The 25,970-nt window shown below is 41.8% G+C and overlaps 1 protein-coding gene across 3 annotated transcripts in view; it reads left to right on the forward strand.

The window, feature by feature from the left end:
• c1qtnf12 (C1q and TNF related 12) overlaps window positions 1–25,970 on the forward strand; it is a 91,933-nt gene that overhangs the window by 36,398 nt on the left and 29,565 nt on the right. For all 3 annotated transcript variants that reach the window (XM_060852123.1, XM_060852124.1, XM_060852125.1), the window contains 3 exons: window positions 290–401; window positions 4,433–4,614; window positions 22,910–23,018. In XM_060852123.1, the coding sequence (XP_060708106.1) occupies window positions 290–401; window positions 4,433–4,614; window positions 22,910–23,018 (403 nt within the window). The remainder of the gene's footprint in view (window positions 1–289; window positions 402–4,432; window positions 4,615–22,909; window positions 23,019–25,970) is intronic.

The raw sequence follows: 25,970 nt of genomic DNA on the forward strand, positions 1-25,970 counted from the left end.
AGGAAATTTTTAACCTAGTTTGTCCAATGGGAGACTGATGAGATTGGTTGTAATACTGAATTTTACACCCTGTTGGATTTAAGTTTCCATTCACCTTGTTGGAGTGCAATATTATAACATCAGTGTCCTGCCTGATCCTGTAGCTTTCCTATCCAAAACGATTTGGATTAAACTCACCCCAAAACTTGCTTACCTCGGTTTGCTAAGGACTGGATGAAGAAGGTGTTTGCACACACACACTGAACCAGGATTACTGTCCAATGACGATTCTCTATATCTTGTTCCAAAGCCGAGCCTCTTTGGACCACCAGGACCCCCAGGACCGCCAGGACCCCCTGGACCGGCTGGAGCTGAGGTCACGCAGGAGTTCCTGCTGCGCGAGTTTAAAGATATGATAAGAGGTAAGCTATGGATGTATCCATTCCACGCACTTGGAACAGGGATTGCCAACAGAAGAACACTAATAAAACTGCAGAGATGGAAATCCATTCTGTAACCTCCTTAGCCTAAGCCCATTCCTGTGAAGCCAGCGAAACTGACGATTGGATATATGACCAAAAGTCTATGTCTTCCTCCCCAGCCATTAAAACGGCACATAAAGATGTAAATTTGCAACATGGGATGGAGTATAGGAATCTGCATTCATTAGTGATCATTCAGTGACAGTTGCAATACTGTATGGGAACAGAGGGCTGAGAACTCCTCGTTTGTTAAAGTCATAGCAATTCAACAATTTCTGTGCCCCCATTGCAAAAAAATGGGACTTAGGTCTCATCTGAGTTGATCACCGTCATTGTTGATGGTGGGCCGGACACTGGGACTGGCAGCTTCTCCTAAACCTTACCCCAACTCTACTTTTAACCTCAGGGCCACGTGTCGCTACAACTTCACTGGCTGAGAAGGTAGTGTAGGGTAGCTGCCAACAAATGACTCTGTGCCCCTCGACTGCCTGCCAGTTTCCTTGGTACCTGGTGAGGAGGGAATTTTAATGTTAAGGGTTCAGCTGGATGAAAAATGCCAGAAACTAGAGTGAGTGAGTGCCAAGACTGCCATTCTGGTCCCACAGGGGAAAGTTTCATCTTCACTGACTGGTCTCTTCATCCTTCCACCAGCTGCCAACTTGCTGCAGCCAATCAGAAATCATGGTGGGTTTCCCTGCCCAGCTCCCTATTCACATGCCATGGAGGTCTCTCTCGCTCTCTCTCTTCCCCGCTCCCCCCCCCCCCCCCAGTCCATATAGTTCAGGTGGTTGCTTCACCAGCTTGTCAAACTCAGCAGAAACTTAAGGTGACAGGAAAAGAATTGAGGTCAGAACAGACAACTAACGCTGTGTTTAACGACCACCTTCCTGACATGTCTCAGGTTTTAAATGGTTACTCTTGATGTGGCATCAATGACAGCATTGGATCCAGCTTTAGTGATGGGCATGTAAATAATTGCCCAATATCTGCTGCATGATGTATGATAACAATATTTGAGACAGTCCATGATATGCTATACTGGTAAAAGCTCTTGTATGACTAGAAAGCTTTTGAAGATGTCCCCCCCCCACCTGAAACGGACAATAATCCAGATTGCGACCTCCAGCTCGTTTCTCTTCCTCTCCAGTCCAGTGGCACATGAAGTGGCTGCATTACAGAGGAGGACATTCAGCCTTCCATGTCTGTGCCAGCCCTCTGCAGGAGCAACATAGCCAGTGTGAATCCCCACTGTTTTCCCATTGCCCTGCAAATTTTTCTGTTTGCAATAATGGCATAATTCTCTTTGAAGACCACGATTGATTCTGCCTTCACTACACACTCAGGCAGTGCATTCCATTCTCAAAGTGCATGCTGCAAACAAAAGTTTTTTTTTACTAGATTTCTATTTCTTTTGCCAATTATCTTAAATCCTTGACCCTTCTAACAGTGGAAATAGTTTCTCCCAATCCATTCTGTTTGAATATTGAATATCTCCATCGAATCTGACTTTGAACCTATGTATCAAATTTATCAGTTCAATTGTAATGATCACCCCTCCAGTCTCACAGCAACTGACCAACTGTCAAACAACATGGGTCAGGAATCAGTCCTGGTCACCTTTGACCTCTGTTGTCCAATGGCATGTAGAACTGAAAACCCTGCTCCATTAACCTGTCAGGGAAACTCCTGCCTTAATAAGTACATTGTTCCCTTAACCCACATGTGACAACCTGGAATAACAAGAGAGAGAGCTGCAAGTACTCAGCAAGAGCTGGCAGCATCTGTGGAGGGCGAAAGAAAGTTGCTGATTCAAATATGACACTTCAGAAAATGAGCTGGTCTCTTGTGATAGTTGTGGTATTATCAGTAGATTAGGTGAATGGTCTTTATTGTGGTTTCTATTCAGATTAAGAAGGAATTCTATGCATAATAACAAGTTACAGCATATTGCCTTGTTTTCTGCTGTGTGCACAATGTTCTCCCAGCTGCTGTGACTCACTTTTCCCATCTGAAAGGAAACCACAAGTTTCATACTTGGCACCTCCACAACTAGAAACAAAACCTGGCCACAAAGAATTATAGGTTTGCGCCCATGTCCCGCTGCTCTGTGGCAAGGTTTTTAAAGTGTCTGGGTGGAACTAATAGTCAAGGATGGCATTCAAATTCAAGTTGTCACCATAACCAGTGTTTAGACACTTGGCTGTTCAGGCCAAAGCACTTGATGCTGAAGAAGGGAAGGAGGTGATAAACTGAAATAGCTCTCAGACAAGTCACAAAGTCATACTGAGCGATGGCTGCTCAGAACGTCTTAAGTCCCTGCCCTTCTGAGCAGGAAAGAAGCTTTGGAGAGGGGTGCCTGGGGTTTTCTTTTACCCCTTGTGTTGGGTGTGAGCCTCGTCGGCAAAGTCAGCAATTGTTGCCTGTCCTTAGTTGCCCTCCTACTGATTGGCTTTCGAGGTCAGTTCAGTGGTCAGTTAAAAGGCAACCATAGGCCCGGAGTCGCATGTAGGCCAGACAGGTAATGATGGCAGATTTCCTTCCCTAAAGGACAGCAGTGAACTCAGTGGGTTGTTAAAATTGACAGTGGTTGCCACTAGATCAGCTTTTGTCTTAATTCCAGAAGCTGTTCTTTTCAGAATAGTTTAAACCTTAGCTGTCAGCTACAGTTCCCCCTGAATATTAGCCTCTGGTTCTGGATTTACTGGCCCAGTGGCATCACCATTACAGTATGACCTCCCTGTAGGTAGAAGTCACTGGACTGGAATGGTGTGCATTCCAAGATTTGGAGTATTTTTGGAAGAAGAGACCTGAGGCTCTGAATGTTTTCATAAAACGTTGGAAGCAGGAATTGTGCCAGTGCTCAGAGGGGTGCAATTTATTGGAAATAAAATTAAACTGACTTCAACAAAGGGGGAGGACAGAAGCCAGGCACTTTTAAGGGAATCTTGTCTCAAGTTGAGCTAAACATAAATACAAGATGAGGAGTGTGAAAGCTTTAACAATGTGGACTGATTGGGGTGAGTCAGGATGGATTTGTAAATTGTGAATGGAAGCTGATGGTAATGCAGTGGATATTTGTGTTTTGGTGCATTTGCCTTGTATATATAAAACGATAATTTAGCCCCAAAATGTGGTTGCGGCCTTAGAGTATCTGGGTGGGTAAATCTCAATGGAATTTCAGAAGATGAGGGCAACCAGTTGCACCTCATTGAACCGTGCATTTGTGATCCAGTCATTTCCTGATGGGGAATCCATCAACAGGCCAGTGTGTTTAATGCAGAATAAAATCCATAAACTCCATGTTGAGATTTTTAAAATTGTTTTCTATAGATAGTTGTTATTCTATATTTTCATAAGTCATGCAAATACCTAGGTTGTGCATTTTTGAAATAAATTTCTAAACATTGGTGCTCAGAGGGACTGAAGTATACTCGCACAAGGAGTATAGAATGTTAACAAGCAGATAATAGGAAGGCAAGTGGTATAGCTGCTTTTATTGCAGGGGGAGGTGAAGACAGGAATAAGGGAGCCTTCTGAGAAGAGTTTTATTTTGATTCAATGATGGTATTTCTCTAGGACATGTGAGATAAAGGAGCTTTTACCATGAACCGAGTGTTTGAAGTGTTTACTGAGCTTGATGTGACTAGTGGTAATGTAACCCTAAAGCAAAATGCCAACCAGCACAAGTCCAGAGATGAGTAAAGAACAAGATCTAATCCTGCCATTTTATAATTGGCCCCCATTTGGGTTATCTGTGCTTTGCTAAATTCCACTTCTGTTCTTTTGTGGCATCAAAATAATAATAAACAGCTTTACAATCCATGGACATTGACCTGGTAAATACCATACTTTTTCTGGTTCAGGCAGGGGATCAAGCAGATCATGCAGTGCTTTAGTCACAACTCCCTCCTGGTCTTTTCAGGTAATTTTGTCTGACATTCATAGTTCAGTATTTTTGCTTACTTACTCAGAAGCAGCAGAGAGACGGGCAGCCATTCTGACAGAGGTCCATCCCAGTTTGAGTCCACCACCTTCTCTCCCATTTGAAGACATCCGTCCATACAAAAGAGTAGAGGAAGCTTTTCACTGCAAACTGAAGGGAATAGTTATTGTGGACAAGAGGACCCTCTTAGAGCTTCAGAACTTCCAGGCGGTAAGAAAGCTTTAAGCCACTTATTTGAATATCTCTTAGAAACATAGAAACCTGGAGCAAGTGCAGGCCATTCAACCCTTTAAGCCTGCTCTACCATTCAGTATAATACTTTATCTCAATGCCATATTCCCAATTCCCCCCATACCCCTTGATACCTTTATAATCTAAAAAAATATCTATTTCTTTATTAAATTTATTCTGTGACTAGGTCTCCTTGGCTTTCTGTGGTAGAGAATTTCACAGGTCCAGTTTCCTTTGAGTGAAGAATTGTTTCCTCATCTCAGTCTTAAATGGCCAATCCTGAATCCTGAGACCGTGTCCTTTGGTCCTAGACTTTCCAACCAAGTAATAGATCCGATCTGTATCTAGTCTGACCCGCTTTTCTGGAAATTTATGTTTCTATGCATTTATCTATTGGAATCAGAAAGCTAAATATTCTTGTGGCAGGAAAGTACAAGTAAAACCCATGGACCAAGGAAATGTGAAGATATATATAAACAATTGGGTAAAGAAAAATCACAATCTTGCCCATAAATAAAACAGCAATGTATGGCATTGGTGAGGTGACAGAAGGATAATGGTGTCATGGAGCAGTCACCAAACTAGTAATCCAATGCTGTGAGGGAGAGGTTTTACATCTCACAATTGCAGATGATGGGACTTGAATTCAGTTTCACAATATGGAATAGCTATTCACAGTGAATAGCTATTGTTGATTGCTCTAAAAGCCCATTTGCTTAACACATATCCTTCAGGGAAGGCAGTCTACCAGTCTGGGACATGTGTGGCTCCAGACCTGTAGCAGATTGGTTAAAATGCAAGTTGGTCATATCAAGAGCAATAAGAATTGGGGTGGCAAGATCAAGATTTTTTCAAGGGATCGAAGGAAATGAACTTGACCAATTACTAAATTTGGTTTATTGAACTTGATTAGTTTCAGATGTAAGACTCTTGATATCGTTACCCAATTTATTCAAGATCTATCCCAATGAACTTTTAAAAACCTGTTAATAGGGACCCTCTTGTAGCACAATAGTAATGCCCATACCCCAGGCCTGGGTTCAAGTACCACCTGCTCCAGAGATGTGTGATAACATCTCTGAACAGGATGATTAGGAAAATAGGTTAAATTAAAAATCTCTTCATGGGTTACAATGAATGTAAAACAAACAACATGAATTTTGTCCTGTTGAATTTTCCAATCATGTTACCATCATGCATTTTGGGAAAAAGTTGAAACAGAATTTGATCTACAGAAATTTACTGCATAGGGAACTGAGAACGTCTTTGCTGGATAGATATGTGTGTTTGTGAAATTAAGGGATTAAAGCAATAGTCTGAGCTATTCCCATGGCAATGAATGAAGTTAATGTCATGACATTCATATTGTTACATGGAAAAGGATTTCGCTGCGTTGGTGTAATCAGGTTTGTTGCTTGGCTAACTTGTTATCACTTAGAGAAGTCTTCACATTAAAGAGGAACTTTTGTAATTAAATCAAAGCACATTCTGAGAATGCAGTGGAGATTAAATGGTTTCACGTTTTGAAGTTGTTAATGAGCAGATTATGAAATAAAATGGTATGATAATAACTGGGTTTCACTTGATCATATTGCACTTCATTGTGAAAGGCAACACAATTACACTCTGTTGGTCAAGGTAATGGGATCTGCTGGAGGTCTGGTATGAACCTGTCTTCTCTTGTCCCCAGGAATTGACATGCTGATCTCCAGCCGTTAGTAAATAGTACAGAAATGTGTCAAAGCAATTGCGATGCCGAGAAAATTATACGAATCTGATGCCAGGCACATGTAATGTAATATGATTTTTGTAAAGGAATGTATAATTTTCTACCCACTCTCCAATTGGATGCTTAGAAAGATACTGCAAGCTTGACCAAACAAGAATAAACACATTTATAAGCAGTGGGCTTTCAGTACCAGGAGAGATTTTGATAAGTAAAAACCAAAAGAACTGCGGATGCTGTAAATCAGAAATGAAAACAGAAATTGTTGGAAAAGCTCAGCAGGTCTGGCATCACTGACCCAAAACATTAACTCTGATTTCCCTCCACAGATGCTGCCAGACCTGCTGAGCTTTTCCAACAATTTCTGTTTTCATTTCTGATTTACAGCATCCGCAGTTCTTTCGGTTTTTGTTATGGGACAATAAGGCAGATTTTGCTTCTTTTACATGTAATTATTCCACTAAGACCATTACCAGTGCAGTCTGGCACACTTGGTTTGATGGCACCAGGGCAGGTGTGGTTGAGGGGTCAAATCTGTTGTCCTGAGCCAGGGCAGCATCTGGCAGTCCCATTGTGTGATACCCACCACCATGGGGTTGCTACTGAGCACTTTCACTCATCTGCAAGACAGCAGACTCCAGAAGATCTCCAATGTACTCAGGTCTCTAGTTAATAATGTTCACGCATCATATCCAAAACAAAGGGGATTATGGAGCCCAGAATGGTGCCATTTCGAGTATCCATTTGAGATACCACAACTGGTTCAGGAGACCACTGCAAGAGAAGCCTAAATGCAGATTTCCACTGAGGGAGACTCCACTTGGGGATGACTTCAAGGCGATATCATGTGTAGAACTGAATGCAAGCTGTTAGTGGACCCCTGCAACAAATTGCGGAAGCTCCCTGGTTGGACATCTTGGCATTTACCAATGGCTAGGCCACAGCAGGACTGCACATGCCAAATGTGCATTTGTGAAAATCTTCAGTAGAAATAGAGTGAGATTGGCATCTAGCGAACATGTCCTGGCCTACCCTCTTGTATAACTGCACCCTGTTCACTTATGGTGAATACATCACCCATTAATGATAGCACGTGGGCTGAGGTATATGTTCTGGAAGTGCCAGAATGGCTGTTTATCCTTTTCTGGGAGATTTGTTTCTCTCACCATTTAGCCCGTGTGTGTTTTGGTCCTGAATGTCTAAAGGGCCTTGACAAAAGGCAGATGTGCAGTTATTTTCACATAATGCTAAAGGGAAGCACTAGCAGGTGAGTAGCAGTTCAGTGTAGCAGCAGGTTGTCACATGGTCTGTTTGGTGGCTTGACAAGGGAGAAACGATAAGAGAAGTAACACCGTCCTACTCATAGCCTGACTGCCAGCACCTCTCTGAGTCTTCCCTGTGCATTTTTTGGCTGAGGCAGTTTGTCCAGTGATGGCAGGATTTGGATCTTACCTCCATTTCTGCAGGAAAAGTTGAACACAATAATGGAAAGAATGAGAGTGAGTTAGTGTGTAGCTCTCTAACAGATAGTGCAGAACTGCAAGGCAGCTTTTCACGATTGCCCACTGGGAGGGGGTTCACAATAAGCTGTGCAAAAGTAAAAACCTTCAGTGTGAAAGCAGTTGGCAAAGCTGTACACTCCAGTCATAACCAAGTCACAGCAGAGTATAGTTTGTGCACAGAAGGGACTGATGAATGTGTGCTTGTGGGCAGAGCGAAGTGATTATATTATGACATTGTGATTGGAAGAGATGCTTGTGGAGGAGCAGAAGAATTGGGAGAGCTTGGGGTTAAATCATGGTGTTTCAGTCAAGAAATAGTCTAGTAAAATAGAAACTAATTTTGAACATTTGTCTGAGTACTGTCAATGGTTTGTTACATGCAACATTTATAGATTACACCCAATGTTTACACCTAGCATTTATAGAGGGCAGCACAGTGGCTCAGTGGTAAGCACTGCTCCTCATGGCACCAGGGACCTGGGATTGATTCCACCTGCAGGTGGCTGTCTGTGTGGAGTTTGTACATTCTCCCTGTGTGTTTTCCTTGGTTTCCTCTCTCAGTTTACAGATGTACAGGTGCTAAATTGTCCATAAAATGCAGGTTGGATGGATCATCCATGGGATAGGGTGGGATGCTTTTTGGAAGGTCAATATGGACTCAATGGGCTGAATGGCCTGCTTCTACACTGTAGGGAATTCTGTGGAGCAGACTTTTCCCTAGATACAGGAGCTTTCTTTGCTTTTATTGGATTAGGTTGATTCCCTACAGTATGGAAACAGGCCCTTCGGCCCAACAAGTCCACACCAACTCTCTGAAGAGTAACCCACCCAGACCTATTCCTTTACCCTGTATTTACCCCTGACTAATGCACCTAACACTATGGGCAATTTAGCATGGCCAATTCTCCTGAGCTGCACATCTTTGGACTGTGGGAGGAAACCGGAGCACCTGGAGGAAACCCACGCAGACATGGGGAGAATGTGTCAACTCCAGACAGTTGGCCAGGCTGTGAGGCAGCAGTGCTAACCACTGAGCGACCGTGCCACACAGGAAGGAAATGTCTTTTATTAATCTGCCACAAGCCCAAGATGGGAAATACACAATTTTATTTCAGAGTGCATCTGCACAACCCTTTCATTCTTCAGCATACAACCGTTAGCACTTTATGAAGCAAGGTGCGATAAGACACGTTGATGTTTTGACTATGCTTAGCAGTGTGGTGGAGTGACACCTCTCTGGGATTGAGTGGCAGAGACTAGGCTCAATCAGAATTTTCAAACTTTGTGAGTTATTACAGAGCAGATACGCTGCCTTTGTTTCGGAACAGCCCCCTGTGTCGTCTCGCTGTGGAGTCTCGGTCATGAGGAAAATGCACAACCAGAAACTTGAGAGAGATGCCAACCAATGAAGAACTGATTTCAACAAGTTTTATTCAGGGCCAACATCTGAAATTTCTAGCTTTATTTCTCAGAAGGAGAAGCAATAAAAATGAACTATTAACACTTGGAATGTAACAAAAACAGAAATTACTGGAAAAGCTCAGCAGGTCTGCCAGCATCTGTGCAGAGAAATCAGAATTAACATGTTGGGTCCAGTGATCCTTCGACCTGAAACGTTAACTCTGATGTCTCTCCACAGATGCTGCCAGACCTGCTGAGTTTTTCCAGTGATGTCTGTGTCTGTCTTACAGCATCTGCAGTTCTTCAAGTTTTTGTTTAATACTTGGAATATTTTGGTCATATTGGACCTCCATCTTGATGTATACATCATGAGTCATTTCAGTTTGTCTCATTCTTGAGAAGGAACCCGTGCGTGGCCAATACGTAGCTGGTCTAAATAAGGATTAGCAACTTGCGTAATCAGGGGATCTGAAGTGCCTATTCCTGTACAGTATTTTATTGTATTCACCAGTTTTACTTTTTTTTAACCTACCTTTGGGGTGGGGTTGATATTGAGCTGTTGGCCAGAGCTGTGAACCTCTCCCTGAAAGAGTAATGATGAAAAATTGAGTCCAACAGATAATACCACAGACACAAACTGTTACCAACAACTTCCCATTTTGCTGGTAACAGAATTTTAAAGGGACGCATTTCAACCTCTAACTCTTATGCCTCGATCCTTGCTTCCTCGTGCTCCTAAACTAAAAGTAAAAGCCTGCACTTAACAAAGGATCTTACACAGCCATTGAAATGCTAGACCAATGAAGTACTCTTGAAGTGGTGTAATGGTGGAACTGCAGCAGCTAGTTTCTGCATAACAAGATCCAATACACGCCATCGTGATGTTGATCATCCATTTTCTGTGATGGAGAGATAAATATCAGACAGGCCACCAGGGAGAATTCCCATATGCTTCCTGTATGTATGCATTTAAGGTGAGAGGGGGAAATTTCAAGGGAGATGTAGGGGGCAAATCTTTTACACAGAGAGTCTGGAAAATGCTGCCAGAGATGGTGGTGGAGGCAGATACAATAAGGGCTTTTAAGGGACTTTTAGATAAGCCCATAAATATCCAAGGAGTGAAAGGATACAGACCAAGGACAGGCAGAAGGAATTAGTTTAAGTTGGTGTCATGGGCCGAAGGGCGTGTTCCTGTGTTGTACGGTTCTATGTTCTATGCAATGCCATGAGAGCTTTTACAACTACTAGACATGGGCCTGAGGTTCAACATCTCATTGAACAGCCCTCCCTCAGTACTGCACTGGGGTAACAGCCTTGATCTTTGTGCTCAAGCCGTGGAACGGGACTTGAATCCAGGACTTTGTGCCTGAGAGGCAAGAGCACTACCAGCTGAGCCGTAGCTGGCACACTGCTGATTGACCTCTTGAAGTTTCCTAGCCTGCCATAATGTTGAGCAGTGAGCAGCTGGAGCTTTACGACAGTGAGATGTCTGCCCAGTCAGTGAATATACTGTCCTTGTTTGGCCTGTTCTCAACCTCTCTCCTGGTGCATTATTTCACTCAGTAAAAATCTTTGAAAATTACAGTGTGCTTGCTGTTTGAACCAGCAGTTTCAGAAGTTGGAAAATATGCAGCATTTGTGCTGTCAGGTGTTGAGGTCCTCTGCTAGGAAATGACCCTTTATGTTTTCTGGGTTAAGGTAGAGTTAATCCTAACATGGCTGCGTTAGCTGCAGATCATCTGGCTGTCAGATGTTTGTGAAACTGGTTCAATTGTTAATTGAAAAAGGAAGACCACAGTTTGGAGTTATAAACAACAGTTCATCTGTGAATCATTCACTTTGGAACCAAGGCTGACAGAGAAAATTAAACTATCCTGTGGAGGGGCTCTAAGATGGCGGCGATCTGAGAAGATGACACGGCAGAGCTTCGCATCGCAGCAGGAGCAGGACATCCTTTAACCCACCCAGGTCATCAGGATTTCTTGGGGTGTTGGAAAGATTGTGGAGCCCCAAGAAACATCGAAAAATTGACTTACCTGTATTTTCAGCTGTCCAGAAATGCCTAAAAATGGAGGAGGAGCATCTGAGGCCGGGCCTGCAGCTCAGCCTGCAGCAGCCTCAGAGCAGATTACTCTCCAGGACCTGGTGAACCAGCTCTCGAAATCTCGCAAAATGTTGGGGAAACAGATTGAAGAGAAGCTGGCTCCAGTCTCTCTCATGCTCCAGAAGCATGAGCAGCAGCTGGGAGACCTGGAGAAGAGCACGGATGAGGTGGAGCACAGGGTCACAGCGGTGGAAGCTGATGCCAGTTCATTCAAGAAAAGATCCAAGCCCTGAAGACGCAGGTTCATAATTTGCGTGACCAAGTGGATGATCTTGAAAACAGGGGCAGGAGAAAAAATATTCGGATCATTGGTCTGCCTGAAGGTAAGGAAGGTGAGTGGCCTGTGGAATTTGTTGAAGATTGGCTTCCGAAATTCCTTGGCTTGGAGACTGGCATGAGAGGATTGAAGATAGAGAGGGCTCACTGGATCGCAGCACGGAGGTCAGGCCTGGGTCAACGCCCTCATCCTTTCCTGGTGCGGTTCCATCATTACCGGGATAAGGAGAGAGTCATGGAGGCTTCCAGACTCTAGGGGAAGGATCCAAAGGCCCTAATTTACGAGGGGTCTAAGATCATGTTTTTTCAGGACTTTTCAGTGGCGATGATCCAGAAACAAAAATCGTATGATGGTGTCAAGAGAAGATTGAAGGAGCTTGGGATTCAGTACTCCCGGAGATATCCAGCAGCGCTTTGGATCACCTTAGATGGATCCATGCATCTCTTTGACACATCGGAGAAGGCAAGAGACTTTGTGGACAAACTAACCTAAGTTAAGCAATTGTAGTATGTATAAATATCGTTGCTTGGGTATGCATTTATCATTCTGTAAAAGAAATGGAGGAAATCCGGTTGGAGCTTTGTTTTTCCCCTTTTTGTTACCTCTATTGATAATAATTTGGTTCAAACTATGTCTGGCGGTGGTTAAGATGTACATTTTAAATTTCTAAGTTAGGACATCCCAAAGGATGGGTGGGGTATTTATTCCCACAGTTTTTTTTATAAAAGAATTTTTTTTTTACTTCATATTGATATTCTATGGGGTGTTTATTCTTTTTAGCTTGTGCTTGCGATGCGGCTCTAGCCGGGAGAAGTGAAGGTGGTTGAGATGGTTAGATGCCTATTTATGGGCAGTTCAGGACGGGTAGTTTTCCCCTCCGGGCAGGGGGTGAGTTCCCTTACTCAGCGCTATTGGCGGTTGATATGTTGGTTTGTTTTCTGGTTTTTTGTTTTTTATTTTTAATAATTTTGTATTTTTGTTAAATGTAGTGGTTTTAGTTTATGTAGTTTTTATATTTGGTGGATCATGTGACACTAAGGCTCAGCAATTTGTGGTTCGGGTTCCTCCTCTCTGGAATTTAAAGATAATTGCAGAAGATTATGGCTAATGATTTGATTAAATGGTGTACCTGGAATATCAAGGGAAGTCACTCACCAATTAAGAGGAAGAAGGTACTCTTGAGTCTTAGAAAGGAGAAGGTGGATATTGCTTTGTTACAGGAGACACATTTGGGTGACAAGGAGCATCTGAAATTACAGCAGAATGGCTTTGACCGAGTTTATTTTTCATCATTTAATACCAGAAGTAGGGGAGTGGCTATATTGTTTAGGAAAAATCTCTCATTTAAATTGTTGGAATGTGTTAAAGACATATATGGGAGGTTTGTAATTCTTAAAGCCTTGATAAATGGGGAAGAATATGGCTTTTTAAATGTTTATTGTCCCCCAGCTCATCCTCTTAAATTCTTGGTAGATGCTTTTTCTAAACTGATAAGTCTCAAGTCTCAGCACATCATTATAGGGGGAGATTTTAACTGCCTCATGGACCCCACAGTAGACAGGTTGCCTAAAGGTCCCTCGATACCCTCAGCACAAACTAAACAGTTATTGGGTTTGTGTGGGGAATTAGGATTGGTGGACGTCTGGAGGTGTCTCCACCCTACAGGTAGGGATTTCACGTTTTTCTCCAATCCGCACAAATGTCACATGAGGATTGATGTGGTAACCCTGGATCTGGTGGCATCCTGTACGATTGGTAATATTGCCATGTCTGATCATGCTCCAGTGTACCTCATAGTTAAAATTAAGGATGTTGCAGTGGATTCAAGGTACTGGCGAATGGACCCCTTTATTCTCATGGACAGCAAGTTTGTGGAGTATTTGTCTAGGGAATTTCGGGCATTCCTAGACATCAACATAGGCTCGGTTGATAACTCATCTCTTCTCTGGGAAGCTGCCAAAGCTTATGCCAGAGGGTTAGTTATTTCATATTCCACCAGTAGGAAGCGGCAGACAGGTGAGCAGCAACGTCTCCTTGAAGCACGGTTGAAGGTAGCCGAGAAGGCCTATTTTGACAGACCCTCATTGGTCAAACTACAGAGGATTACAGCACTGCGGTCGGCACTAAATTCCGTGCTCATGCAGATGGCAAAGAAGGAGCTGGCTTTTGCAAAGCAAAGGTTATACGAGCATGGTGACAAGCCAGGCAAATACTTAGCATACCTTGCCAGAAAGAGAACTGCCCCACAAACCATTACAGCGATTAGGGAAGGGTCTGAGAACCTAACATGTGAATCTAAAAAGATTAATGTGGCATTCCAGAGATTCTACTCGAAGTTATATCAGTCTGAGAATTGTGAGGAGGGGCAGGCCGAAATAGGATCCTTTTTTAGAGATCTGAAGCTCCCGGGTGTGCCTCCCGAACAACAGTCCTTTCTCAATGCCCCATTATCAGAGCAAGAAGTGCAGGAAGCTGTGAGGCAGCTTCAGAGTGGAAAGGTGCCTGGTCCTGACGGACTTCCCAGTGAATTCTATAAGGAATTTATAAGTATACTATCAGACCCGATGCTGAATATGTTTAATGATTCATACAGTCATGTTTGTCTCCCACCATCTCTGAGAGAGGCCAATATTTCACTTATCCTTAAAAAAGGGAAGGATCCGGAAGACTGTGCTTCATACAGGCCCATCTCACTCTTAAATGTGGACTTTAAGATCCTCTCTAAGGCTCTTGCGTTAAGGCTGGAGACTGTGTTACCGTCTATTATTAAAGAGGATCAGATGGGCTTCATAAAGGGTCGCAGATCCTCCAATAACATTAGGAGACTGCTTAACATAATTCAAGCATGCTAACAGCAGTCAATACAGGGATTGGTGATTTCTTTAGATGCAGAGAAGGCATTTGACTGAGTTGAGTGGCCGTACCTTAGCTATGCTCTAGACCAGTTTGGTCTGGGCGAAGTTTTCATAAGATGGGTAAAGGTTCTCTACAGTGTACCTCTCACTGCGGTTATTACCAACGGGGTACGATCAAGTAATTCTAATATTTCTAGGGGCAGCCGGCAGGACTGTCCCTTTTCACCATTACTTTTTACCTTGATGATTGAACCGTTGGCGGAGGCCATTCGTGGGGATCTCAATATATCAGCTCCAGAAGTGGGGTCAAAATTACGTAAGGTCTCGCTGTATGCAGATGATGTTCTAATTTTCTTGACAAATCCAGCAGTTTCAATGCCTTGCCTGATACAATGCAATCACGCGTTTGGCGCTTTTTCAGGGTATAAGATTAATTTTGCTAAATCAGAGGCTATGCCTATGGGTGGTCTTACAAAAGAGTTGGCTCTTGAGAGTGACCATAGATTCCCATTTAGGTGGTCACAGGAGGGTTTTGTGTATTTGGGCATATTCTAGATTGGCTGTTCAAAGCCAATTTTACTCAATTATTTGAAAAAATTAAACAAGATCTCCAAAGATGGGAAGGACTTCCAGTCTCATGGTTGGGTCGGTTAGCGCTTATTAAGATGAATATTCTCCCTCGTTTGTTATACCCTATACGGATGCTCCCCCTGATTTTCAATAAACAAACACTCAGGAGACTAAACAGTTGGTTCAGCTCCTTTATCTGGCACCGTAAACGGTCCCTCATTAAATTAGCCAAACTGCAGTTGCCTCACAGATTGGGGGGAGTAGACCTTCCGGACATTAAAAATTACCAATTAAGCTCGCTTTTGACCTACGTAAGTGATTGGGTTTGTGGGGACCCTCTTTCAATATGGCTAGATATCGAAGTCTCCCAGGCAAGGTGCCCCCTTACCAGTTTGCTGTTTTTGGACAAGGTGAGGACAGTTAGGGAATATTGCCATAACCCAATAGTCATCAATACTGTTAAAGCATGGAGGGCAATTTGGCAGAGGGAAGGTAATATTGGCAAAACATCTTTGTTTACACCTTTAGTGGGTATGCCGGGTTTTCAACCAGCTATGATAGATTCAGGATTTAAACGTTGGGCAGCTAGGGGTATATCTTGCATGGGTGATTTATTTGAGGGAGATGTAATGATGTCCTTCGATCAGTTAGGACGGAAGTACGAGTTACCTAGTAGAGACCTCTTTCGTTTTTTTCAAGTTAGGGATTTTATTCAAAAAGGACCACACTTTTGACTGATCCCTACAAATCTGACATAGAAAGAGGGGTACTAAGGGCTAAGAGTCCACCCTCTATCAGTACTCTATATCTCCAATTGGGGGGGTACCATCTCAGATGAGTCTGATCGACTCTGCAAGATGTGGGAAAGAGAGCTGGGTGTTGAAGTTTCTTCAGAGGAATGAGAGGATATTTGGGAAAATGCAAGGAAGATATCAATTTGCAATAGGACCCATGCTTTACAGTTGAAGATTCTCCACAGGGTCCACTTAGCCCCAGACCGTTTGTCAAAATTTAAACCAGGGGTATCTTCAGCATGTCCCAAGTGCCAGGTCTGTATGGGTACTCTTACCCATTATCTTTGGTCTTGTGACAGGCTTCAAATGTATTGGAGCGCTGTGATGGGTGCAATGGAGAGGGTTTTAGGTGTAGGGGTGGAGAAGGACCCTATTTCGTTCCTTTTGGGCCAACCCATTGTATTTCCTGCAGACTCGCATAAGGCAAAACTTTTCAATATTCTTACATTCTGTGCGGTTGGATATCCGAAAATCCCCAGGTCTGTCGGGTTGGCGGAAGATTGTTATGGAGCATATTCCCATGGATTTTCTCACAAATATGGTACACCACAAAACTGAGAATTTTTACAAGACATGGCAACCCTTTTTGAAATACCTGGACACAGATTTATCTGCCACACCAACAAGGGCTTTTATATAGCCGTAACGATTGTGTTTCATGAGTCCAATATCCAGGGAGGAGAAACTGTGAATGTATGAGTGTTTTGTTTGGCTGGGCTGAGTTATTGCTATTTATTTATTTGTTGTTAGGTATTTATTTAGTTAGTTAAATAGCTAGTTTAGTTTTTAAAAAAATTTTATACTTCTCTGTATATGTTTATACATTCGTATAGGAGGGTGGGTTGGGGAATTTGTTTTTATTATTTCAGTTTAGTTTTGTACTATTTTTGTACTGTTTTGAATTGCATTGTTTTGTATTTGTTGTAGTATTTAAAAATCTATTTTTGCTTAATAAAAATATATTATAAAAAAAATTATCCTGTGAGCTTCCGGGAAAAGCAGCATCAAATTGAATGGTGAACCATAAGCAAATCCAAGACATTAAAGCACTTTGCAAAGGGACTGCAAGAGAGAAGAGGATGATTACACAAAATTGAGGTTTGACTGCAGTCTGCCTCGAATGGGAGTGTGAGCCAACGGTAACTTGAGAATGTGATTGTGGTGCAGGGTGACTTCCTACATTCACAGCTCAATGAGTGGCTTGAAAAGGCCTGTGTTATAGTACCAGCAGATGGTACTACTGGGCAGTGATTGCCACGGCTGCCTCACAGTGCCAGAGACCCAAGTTCAACTCTATCTGTGGGCGACTGTCTGTGTGGACTTTGCACATTCTCCTCATATCTGTGTGGGTTTCCTCTGAGTGCTTCAGTTTCCTCCCGTAGTCCAAAGATGTGTAGCTTAGATGGATTAGCTGTGGGAAATTTCCCCACAATATCTAGGGATGTCAAGGCTGACTGTGTTAACTATGGTAAATGTGAGGTTAGAGGGTTAGGGTAGGAAGAGGGTTGGTGCAAACTCGGTGGGCTGATTGGCCTCTCTCTGCACTGTAGGAATTCTATGAAGTCAGATCCCAGAATGAAAACTGTTAAGTCCCATACTTTTAATTACTTACCATTCACTAAAACATAGTCACTCAAGACTGCAGATTTCCTTTAACAATAAAACAAAACTTAATCACTTAAAAGAAAAAAAAATGCTTTCCAAACATAGAACAAAATTTGAACAATCTTATAACACAGCAAAATAAAGCCTCATCCATTCACTATCGATGTATAGTGATCCAATTCCAGAGACATTATTGTTCTATACCGCATCTTTCAGATTGACATCACTGTTTCTTCCCAATTCTGCCTTGTGAGCTGTAAAGTTATTTTATATGAATGCTGAAGAAACTCAAAGATTACACTTGCTCGGTCTTTTAATGATTGGCCAATTTGTAACCAAACACTTCTGGTCTGGAAGTTTCACAGGCTAAACTTTTGCACTGAAGTGATTGAGCTTTCCGTGAACTGTGCTATTCTCGTTTCTAGAAGAGAAAATTATTTGCTTTTGACCTACCTAAATAACCTCCAAAGCTGTCCTAAAAGCTTTCATTTCTGTGTTTTCTAAACTAAGATCAATCCTTGATTATTCTAAACCAAAAGCAAACTTATGTTTTCTCCCTGTCATAAACACCATAGCATTAGCAAAGCATCTTCCATTAACACTCCAGGAGCCTTGTGGTCACCTGCTCTTTAGCGTGTCACAGTTCCAGAAAGACTATCTGACCATGTTATTTTTATAACCTCCACACAAAAGTAACCAGCACCATACGCCATTAGTTTGACATCCAGATGCTGAAATATGATATGATATATAATTCGTACATTTTTCATCATACCTGATAATGTAGTATAGTGAGTCTGTTAATTATGTTTTCTGCATGCAGTTTACTTGTTAAGAACAATGTAAGAAAAAGTTCAAGTTTATATTAGAGTTTAAAATGACCTGCTGAGAGATGTATTGAGAACACCAATGGTTATCATAAAAATCCAGACTGGTTGCCGTCAGCCTTGCTTTTCATTTCAGATTTATTACTTGAACTCATATTTTGTCATCTGTCACTATGGAATTATCAACCCATGTTCCTGGAGTATTAGTCTATCTCTCTGGATTACTAATCCAGTCACTATACCACTCTATCACTGTCTTCCTACAGTTCAGATTCAACCCCTGACGCTGTGTGTGTATGTGTGTGTGTGTATGTGTGTGTGTGTATGTGTTGTGTGTGTGTCTGCGTGTGTTTATGTGTCTGTGTCTGTGAACGTGTGTGAGAGAAAATCGATATATGCATTCCAGATGTCCGGACCATTGGAAACATCAAGGTAGTGGATTTCCTGCCCTTTAATTTAGAAAAAAAAGTACTTGCTAATTTACACCATTTGTTGGTATTGTTATGAAGTTGTAGGTGTGTACTGTACCTTTAAGAGAAAGTGAAAGCTGGCAAACACCTAGCAGGAACAGAGAGGGCTGGAAAATTTTAAAATGTAACGTTTGGCTGTGAAACAAGTAGCTGAGCTGTGTTACTATGTTCCCTCAACAATTTGAATTCAGCCAATCAGTTTAAATTATGCCCCAAGATACTAAAACCCATTTGAATTTGAATTTTACTGTTTTGACAACATCAAGCCAATGAGACAATCCAAAGTTTTGGGGTATAAAAATCAGGCATTTTGAGCAGTTAGCCAGAAAGACTGAGAACACTTATTGCCATACAAACTGTCTGCAGACCCGCTCTCAAAATGGTACCTTTTCATAAAAAAGATCTGTGCATCAGAAGACCAAAGAAAAGATCCAGGAAGGGACAGAAGAGGATCAACAGCTGGCTGGTTTTGAAACTTGATTTATTGTAAATTTAATCGGGGTTTTATCAGATCAGTATATTTTTGTAGACTGAGAGGTAGATAAATCGTTAAGACAAACAAGGCTTACAGTGTAGATAGTTATTGTTTAATGTTCTCTTTTGAAGTTAGAGAATAAATTGATACATTTTTTATTTAAATAGTGAAATTTGAGTAGATCTCCGTCACTCATACTTTACCAGATTACGAGGCGTGGTAGGCTCTTCTGTGTGTTTGGTTGAAATTAGCAGAAGGGTTTACCTCATGTCATGACAGTATAAACGTGAAGGTATTCATGATCATTTCTGTTGTATGACTGATTTCACAAGCTACCATTATCACAGAGTGGTCTCTGTCACTTCACCATTTGATTCATGGCTCCAAATCATTCTGATATATTTAAAGTAGGACTATGAATTCAAATGTTTTTTTTGAAAAAAATAATAGTTTTAAGTACTTCATTGAAGTATTGGCTTTTATATAAAGTTATGTAGTTGAAGGACATTAATGTTTTTTGTATTAGTGAATGTTTTTTGTATTAAAATAATGAGTACTGTAGTAGACACTTAAGCTTTATTTATTTTGTCTTTTGTGGTCCCTGAGATCTGCCCATGGGGTTTCTACGGACGTTGTAAGGACAAAAGGTGATAGTTGCAGGGATTAGGTTGGCATGAATTAGAACTAAGTTTGCATATCGGCTATCAAGAGCCAATGGGGTCGCTAGAGTGGAATAAGTTGGCATGGAAGCCAGAGAGGCCGTGGAAGATAAATAGAGGGCCATAGATTGGCATGAAGGTATAAGGGACCATGTTGAGTAGATAGAAGCATAAGTCAGGATCATGCCTAATGCTGTGGCATTTTCTGAGAAATTGTTAACGGACCCTTTGAGTTGGAGTCTGTTAATCTTGGAGTTAATGATTACCTCGAGCTGCTCCTAAAGATATTTAAAGTTCTTTTCCGGATCTTTCTGAACATCCACAGAAAGACCAGATATGTTGATTAAGTGAAGACCCTCCATGCTAATGACAAGCAAGAACTTCAGAGCTCTTTTCTTGACCAGCCATTGATGATCTGTAAATTAGAGCTGCATACATTGTTTGAAAAAATTGTAATTCAGTCAAAGTATTGCTGGATACTGTCTAATTTATTTTGAAGTTTGTGTTATCCATGATTTTGCCTTATAATCATTGTGCTGCACTCCTCGAGCTATATGTCACTGACTTTATTATCAGAGTCGAGAGTGTGGTGCTGGAAATGCACAGCAAATCAGGCAGCATCCAAGGAGCAGGAGAATCAACATTTCAGGCAAAAGTGTAAATAAAAAGTTCTACTGGACTTGGTCCCTTTATAGGTTGTGCTTTAGGAAGTACAGGCTTATTGTTGGAGATTGAAATGCTGGTAGTACAGGCTTCTACCTGTAGGTGGCAGTTGCACTAAATAAGGAGTAATGACACATGGGCTTTTACTACTTTTGTGCTAAATTGGAAAGAGAAAATGGCAGAATTGATCAAGGTCTGGACAGAAATAAAAGTTATAGAAAACCACATTTTTAATGTTTTAAAGCCTTATTTTCTTTTCATGGAGCTTTGGAACTGTGCTGCAGGGCCATCTAACTGCTGTTTTTTGTTAAATTAAATCAGCAGTCCCTTGTCTTTTTGTCTGTCATAAAGAGAGAGAGCTCGAGCATCAATATACGCTGTAGTCTTGTAACGTTAGTCTTATTTTCACGTAGCATTCTTAGATATTTATAGTTTCTTGAAAGAACCTATAATCAAAAAATAAATTAGCTCTGTCCTCTAGGTCAGTGGCCTATCTACAGATAGATGCAGCTATCTGTACTCACAGGAACTAATGCTGTTGATTATTTAAGTTATCTGATTTCAGTTGTCCAGTTGGTCTTCAATTAGTTTTCTCAATATCTACCTCAAAGATATTAAAGTCGATTTTATAAATGGCCACTCTTACTGACCATGATGTGATTTTGCCTCCATATGATATTTTACCTGATGTGGTGATACTTGTGTTATCTCCTGTTACACAAGAAACTTAGTGTGCATATTGTGGTATTGAGGAATCAAACAGACATTTATTGGAGCTAATAAACATTACATTCACAGGCACATAAGTATCTGGGCTAGCTATAAATTATGAGATTACAATGGAACATTATTTTTCCAGTAGCATGTTCAAGTCATCCCAGGTGGAATATGAGAGTCATAGAAATGTATAGCATGGAAATAGACCCTTCAGTCCAACTTATCCATGCCAACCAGATATCCTAACCTAATCTTAGTCCCATTTGTCAGCACTTGGCCCATATTCCTCTAAACCCTTCCTAGTCATATACCCATCCAGATGCTTTTTAAATGCTGTAATTGTACCCGCCTCCACCACTTCCTGTAGCAGTTCATCCCATACATGCACAACTCTCTGTGTGAAAAAAGTTGCCCTTTAGGTCCCTTTTAAATTTTTCTCCACTCAATTAAGCCTATGCCCTCTAGTTCCCCCCAGGGAAAAGGCATTATCTATTTACCTTATCCATGCCCCTCATGATTTTATAAACCTCTATAAGGTCACCTCTCAGCCTCAGATGCTCCAGGGAAAACAACACCAGCTTATTCAAATCCTCCAACCCTGGCAACATCCTTGTAAATCTTTTCTGATCCCTTTTCTGTTTCACAACATAGGAGGAACACCGGAATTACACACAATATTCCAAAAGTGGCCCAACCAATGTCCTGTATAGCTGCATCATGACCTCCCAACTTCTATACTCAATGTTCTGACCAATACTGTAACGGAAAGCATACCAAATGCCTTCTTCACTATCCTATCTACCTACAATTCTACTTTCAAGGAATTATGAACCTGGAATCCAAGGTCTCTTTGTTCAGCAACGCTCCCCAGGACTTTACCATTAAGTGTATAAGAGAGCTTTATAATCCTTAGATCACTTGCCATGATACATTGATAATATCATGAGGATGTCTCTTAAAGGTATACTGACAATGAGAGAAAAACAGCAGTGGGTTTGGAAGGCACTGTCACAGGAGCCTTGGTGAGTGTTGTGATGTATATCATAAATGGTCCACACTGCTGCCTGAATGGGATGCCAGACAAGCAGACTGCTTTGTCCTTGATTTTGAGCTTTTTGAGAATGTTGTTGAAGCTGCACTCATTCAGGGAAGTAGAGAGTTTTCTCTCGCACTCCTGACTTGCCCCTTGTAAATAGTGGGGGTCAGGAGGTGAGTTACTCATGACACAATTCCCAGCCTGTGATTTGTCTTGTAGCATTAATATGGGTGGTCTAGTGCTCATGTAAAGCAAGAAAATATTAAATATAAAATATTGTTATATTTTGATGTGGTTACAGATGGATGAAAAATGTGTTTGTGCTTAACTGCAAGTATCAAACAAAGTAGAGCAAAGCTTAGAAATTACTGTTGGCAAAATTAGAAGCTACTTAATAATTTCTTATAACATTCTTTTGCCAGCCGCAATAGAGCCACGAACCTATTTTCAAATAAATCTCATTAAAATACCAGACATCAGAAGGTGCCAAACATTTGCTGCTATTTCAGAGTACACACAGTGATTTAGGGCCAATGATTTTTTGCATTGGTTTCATTTAACATCCTTACAAAAACATGTTTGTTTTACTATAGCCACTTGCAAAAGGTGCATTCCTGAGAGGATCTGGAATGAATGTGTCGACTGGGAGATTTACAGCCCCAATAACTGGCATCTACCAGTTTTCTGCCAATGTACACATCGGTAAGTGGCCACTCAGAGCTCAATATTCACACATTGGATGCGTATTTGATAGGAAACCAGAAATATAGGTGCCTTAAATTGTGACTGCATGTGACTCTGCTTCAAGAATAATCCATTTGATTGTGACATGATACAGGAAATTCTAAAGATGCCACATATTAATGTACTCTGTTCGTTGTTGATTGTATCTGAGTCATTGTCAAGTGGAACTTTTAAAAAGTTTGATTCAACAAATTGGACCAGAGTAAAACCAGATATTATTGCGAACTGATAAAATCATGCCAATTTACTATATAGAATACAGGCCAAAGCACCATTCAATTTAACCCTGATAAAGAGATAAGCAGTTTGCCCGGAAATGTATGATACAGTCAGAATTTTCAGGGCTGTTGATGCTGTCAAAGAGGAGGCCATGTGTTGGAGTCGGTAATGTCCCTGCCTCTGAGCCAGAAGCTTTGGCTCCTAATTTCATTCCAGGACTTGATGGCCAAGGAATGTGAGTTCATAATCACAGCCAGTGTGTATCAATCTGTCAATCCTTGGAACACCCTCCACAGGAAGGTGGGAAGAGCAGGAACAATTCCAGGTCAGTCATGTGATAGAATGAATGCTGTACTGAACAGCAAGCTTGAAAAAATCTACATTGCCACAACACTGCATATCCTTGAGTTGGCACAGGTAGTTGGTGTATATCAAATTGGTGATTACAGCAGAGAGTGTGATCCCTGCTCTGGGCAGGATGAGTTTGGGACCAGTCTCCTTGACCTGCCCATGGTAGAGATCTGCTTTTGGGCAAGAAAATAACAAAGACAAAGAAGAATGCCCTTCCTGGTCACCAGAGCTTCATGTAGAAGCTAAATTACATAGGGCGCTCTCTATTGATCATAGCAAGGCAGTTAAGAGGAAGATTAATGTTTGTCTGAACCTTGGGTACAGCAGTAATATTAAAGAGGGCTGTTAAATCAAAACCCAGGAAAGAAAATAGAGGTTTTTGAGCCAAAAAAGAAGTAGACCCCCTACAGTGTGGAAGCAGGCCATTCGGCCCATGAAGTCATGCCAGGCCTACAAAGAGCAACCCGTCCAGACCCACCCTATCCCTGTATTTCCCATGGCCAATCCACTTAACCTGCACATTTTTAGACTGTGGGAGGAAACCAGAGCACCCGGAGGAAATCTACACAGAGAATGTGCAAACTTCACACAGACAGCTGCCCAAGCTGTGATCAAACTCAGGTCCCTGGTTCTGTGAGGCAGCGGTGCTAATAATTTTGTCACCATTCCACCCAAATAGGAAGATAGTTTTCCTTTAGACCACTTCCGCAGACTCATTTGCCATCCCTGAAATCTGACGATGCATGCTGGAGGTTGATGATTGACTCTCATTGACATCGGCTTAGTCAAAGGTGTCACTCCCTGAGAAAGAGTGGACTCCTACTGCACTGGGGCAGGAGCCTTTCGAGCATCTCTGGAGGAATTTGGTTAAAGGTCAACACTATGGTACTGAGTAGAGTTGGAGGGAGAGCAAGTGTTAATGTGAAGGTAGGTGCTTGTTCACCAATGGGACTTCTCAACTGGGGTAGATCAGATTCAGGGAGGGGTCTTGCATTGCAGTCGAGAAGCAGTACCGAATGATTCATGAACAAACTGGGTGACTATCCTCAACAAGCTGCCGTTGGGGGTGGGTGGGCGTGGTTTGTTCTTGTTTCCCCTCACCTGCCTCTCAGCAAGCCACAATGGAAAGTGCCTGAGTGTGGTATGACATTAAAGAATGCTAACCAACAAAACAATATAACATGACGTGATATGTTTGAATTCTCTGAGTGGGTCCTTAAAGAAGAGGCTACCAAATATTGAACATGTTGTATTTCCCAGATTTGCTGATGACTAGTATTCTTCAGTCAGTATCATTGTCACATCCTCTTCATAGGCCTTAAACCCTGTACAAAGAGAGCCTTTACCTGTCCTGTCAAAGATGCCTCCACACTTACACCTAACATATGCTTAATCATTGAACACTGTTGTTCATTTCCTATGTGGCAAAAGACTCCAACTAACTTCTTACAAATCCCTGAATCTTTTCTGACTGCCAACTGTCAGAGAAAATCAGCAAGTTATCTCATTCAAAATCCTTTGGGCTGTATCTCCCATAACATTGTTAAGCAGTCGGCTCAGTAGCAGTTTGAATAGTTTGAAATTCCCGAAATCATTTAGTTTTTTTTAATCCACTGATGTTCCTCACTTCCACTTGCAAGACCAGATGGAGGATAACATAGTTCATTCCCAGAAAATCATTACCAAACATTACTTCCTGTTAAATTATCTGGCCATGTTATCAAACACTCAGGTAGATCATGATACAACAATAGTTGTAATCTCTGAAAAGATTAGAGTACAATCAATCTGTCAAAGAGATTTATGATATGAGGAGTTGAAGTAATTGGCCAGGAAACATCAAAACAAAATCAGATGTTGTCTGACAATTTACTGGAATTCTCTGAGGACGATGGTCCTTGCTGTTAACTTGTTCTGTGTTTCAAACATTTCACTTTGTTACAATGATACGAGAGGGGCAGCTCCATGTCTAGCACTGCTGCCTCACTGCACCAGAGACCTGTGTTCAATTCCAGCCTCGAGTAACTGTGGAGTATGCATGTTCTCCCTCTGACTGCATGGGTTTTTGCCAAGAGCTCTGGTTTCCTCACACAGTCCAGAGCTATGCAGGCGAGGTGGATTGGCCATGTTAAATTACCTGTACTGTCCAGGGATGTGTAGGTTAGGTGTGTTAGCCATGGGAAAATGCAGAGTTACAAGGTAAGGAGATGGGTCTGGTTGGGTTGCTGTTTGAAGGGTAGGTGTGGATTAGTTCGGCCGAATGGCCTGTTTCCCCTCTTCTGGGATTCTAATTGTTAAAAAATTGGTGTAAGAGGATAAATGTGTGTTAAGTCTAAAGTG

The sequence above is a fragment of the Hemiscyllium ocellatum genome, chromosome 37, assembly GCF_020745735.1.
Source record: "Hemiscyllium ocellatum isolate sHemOce1 chromosome 37, sHemOce1.pat.X.cur, whole genome shotgun sequence".
Lineage (NCBI taxonomy): Eukaryota > Metazoa > Chordata > Chondrichthyes > Orectolobiformes > Hemiscylliidae > Hemiscyllium > Hemiscyllium ocellatum.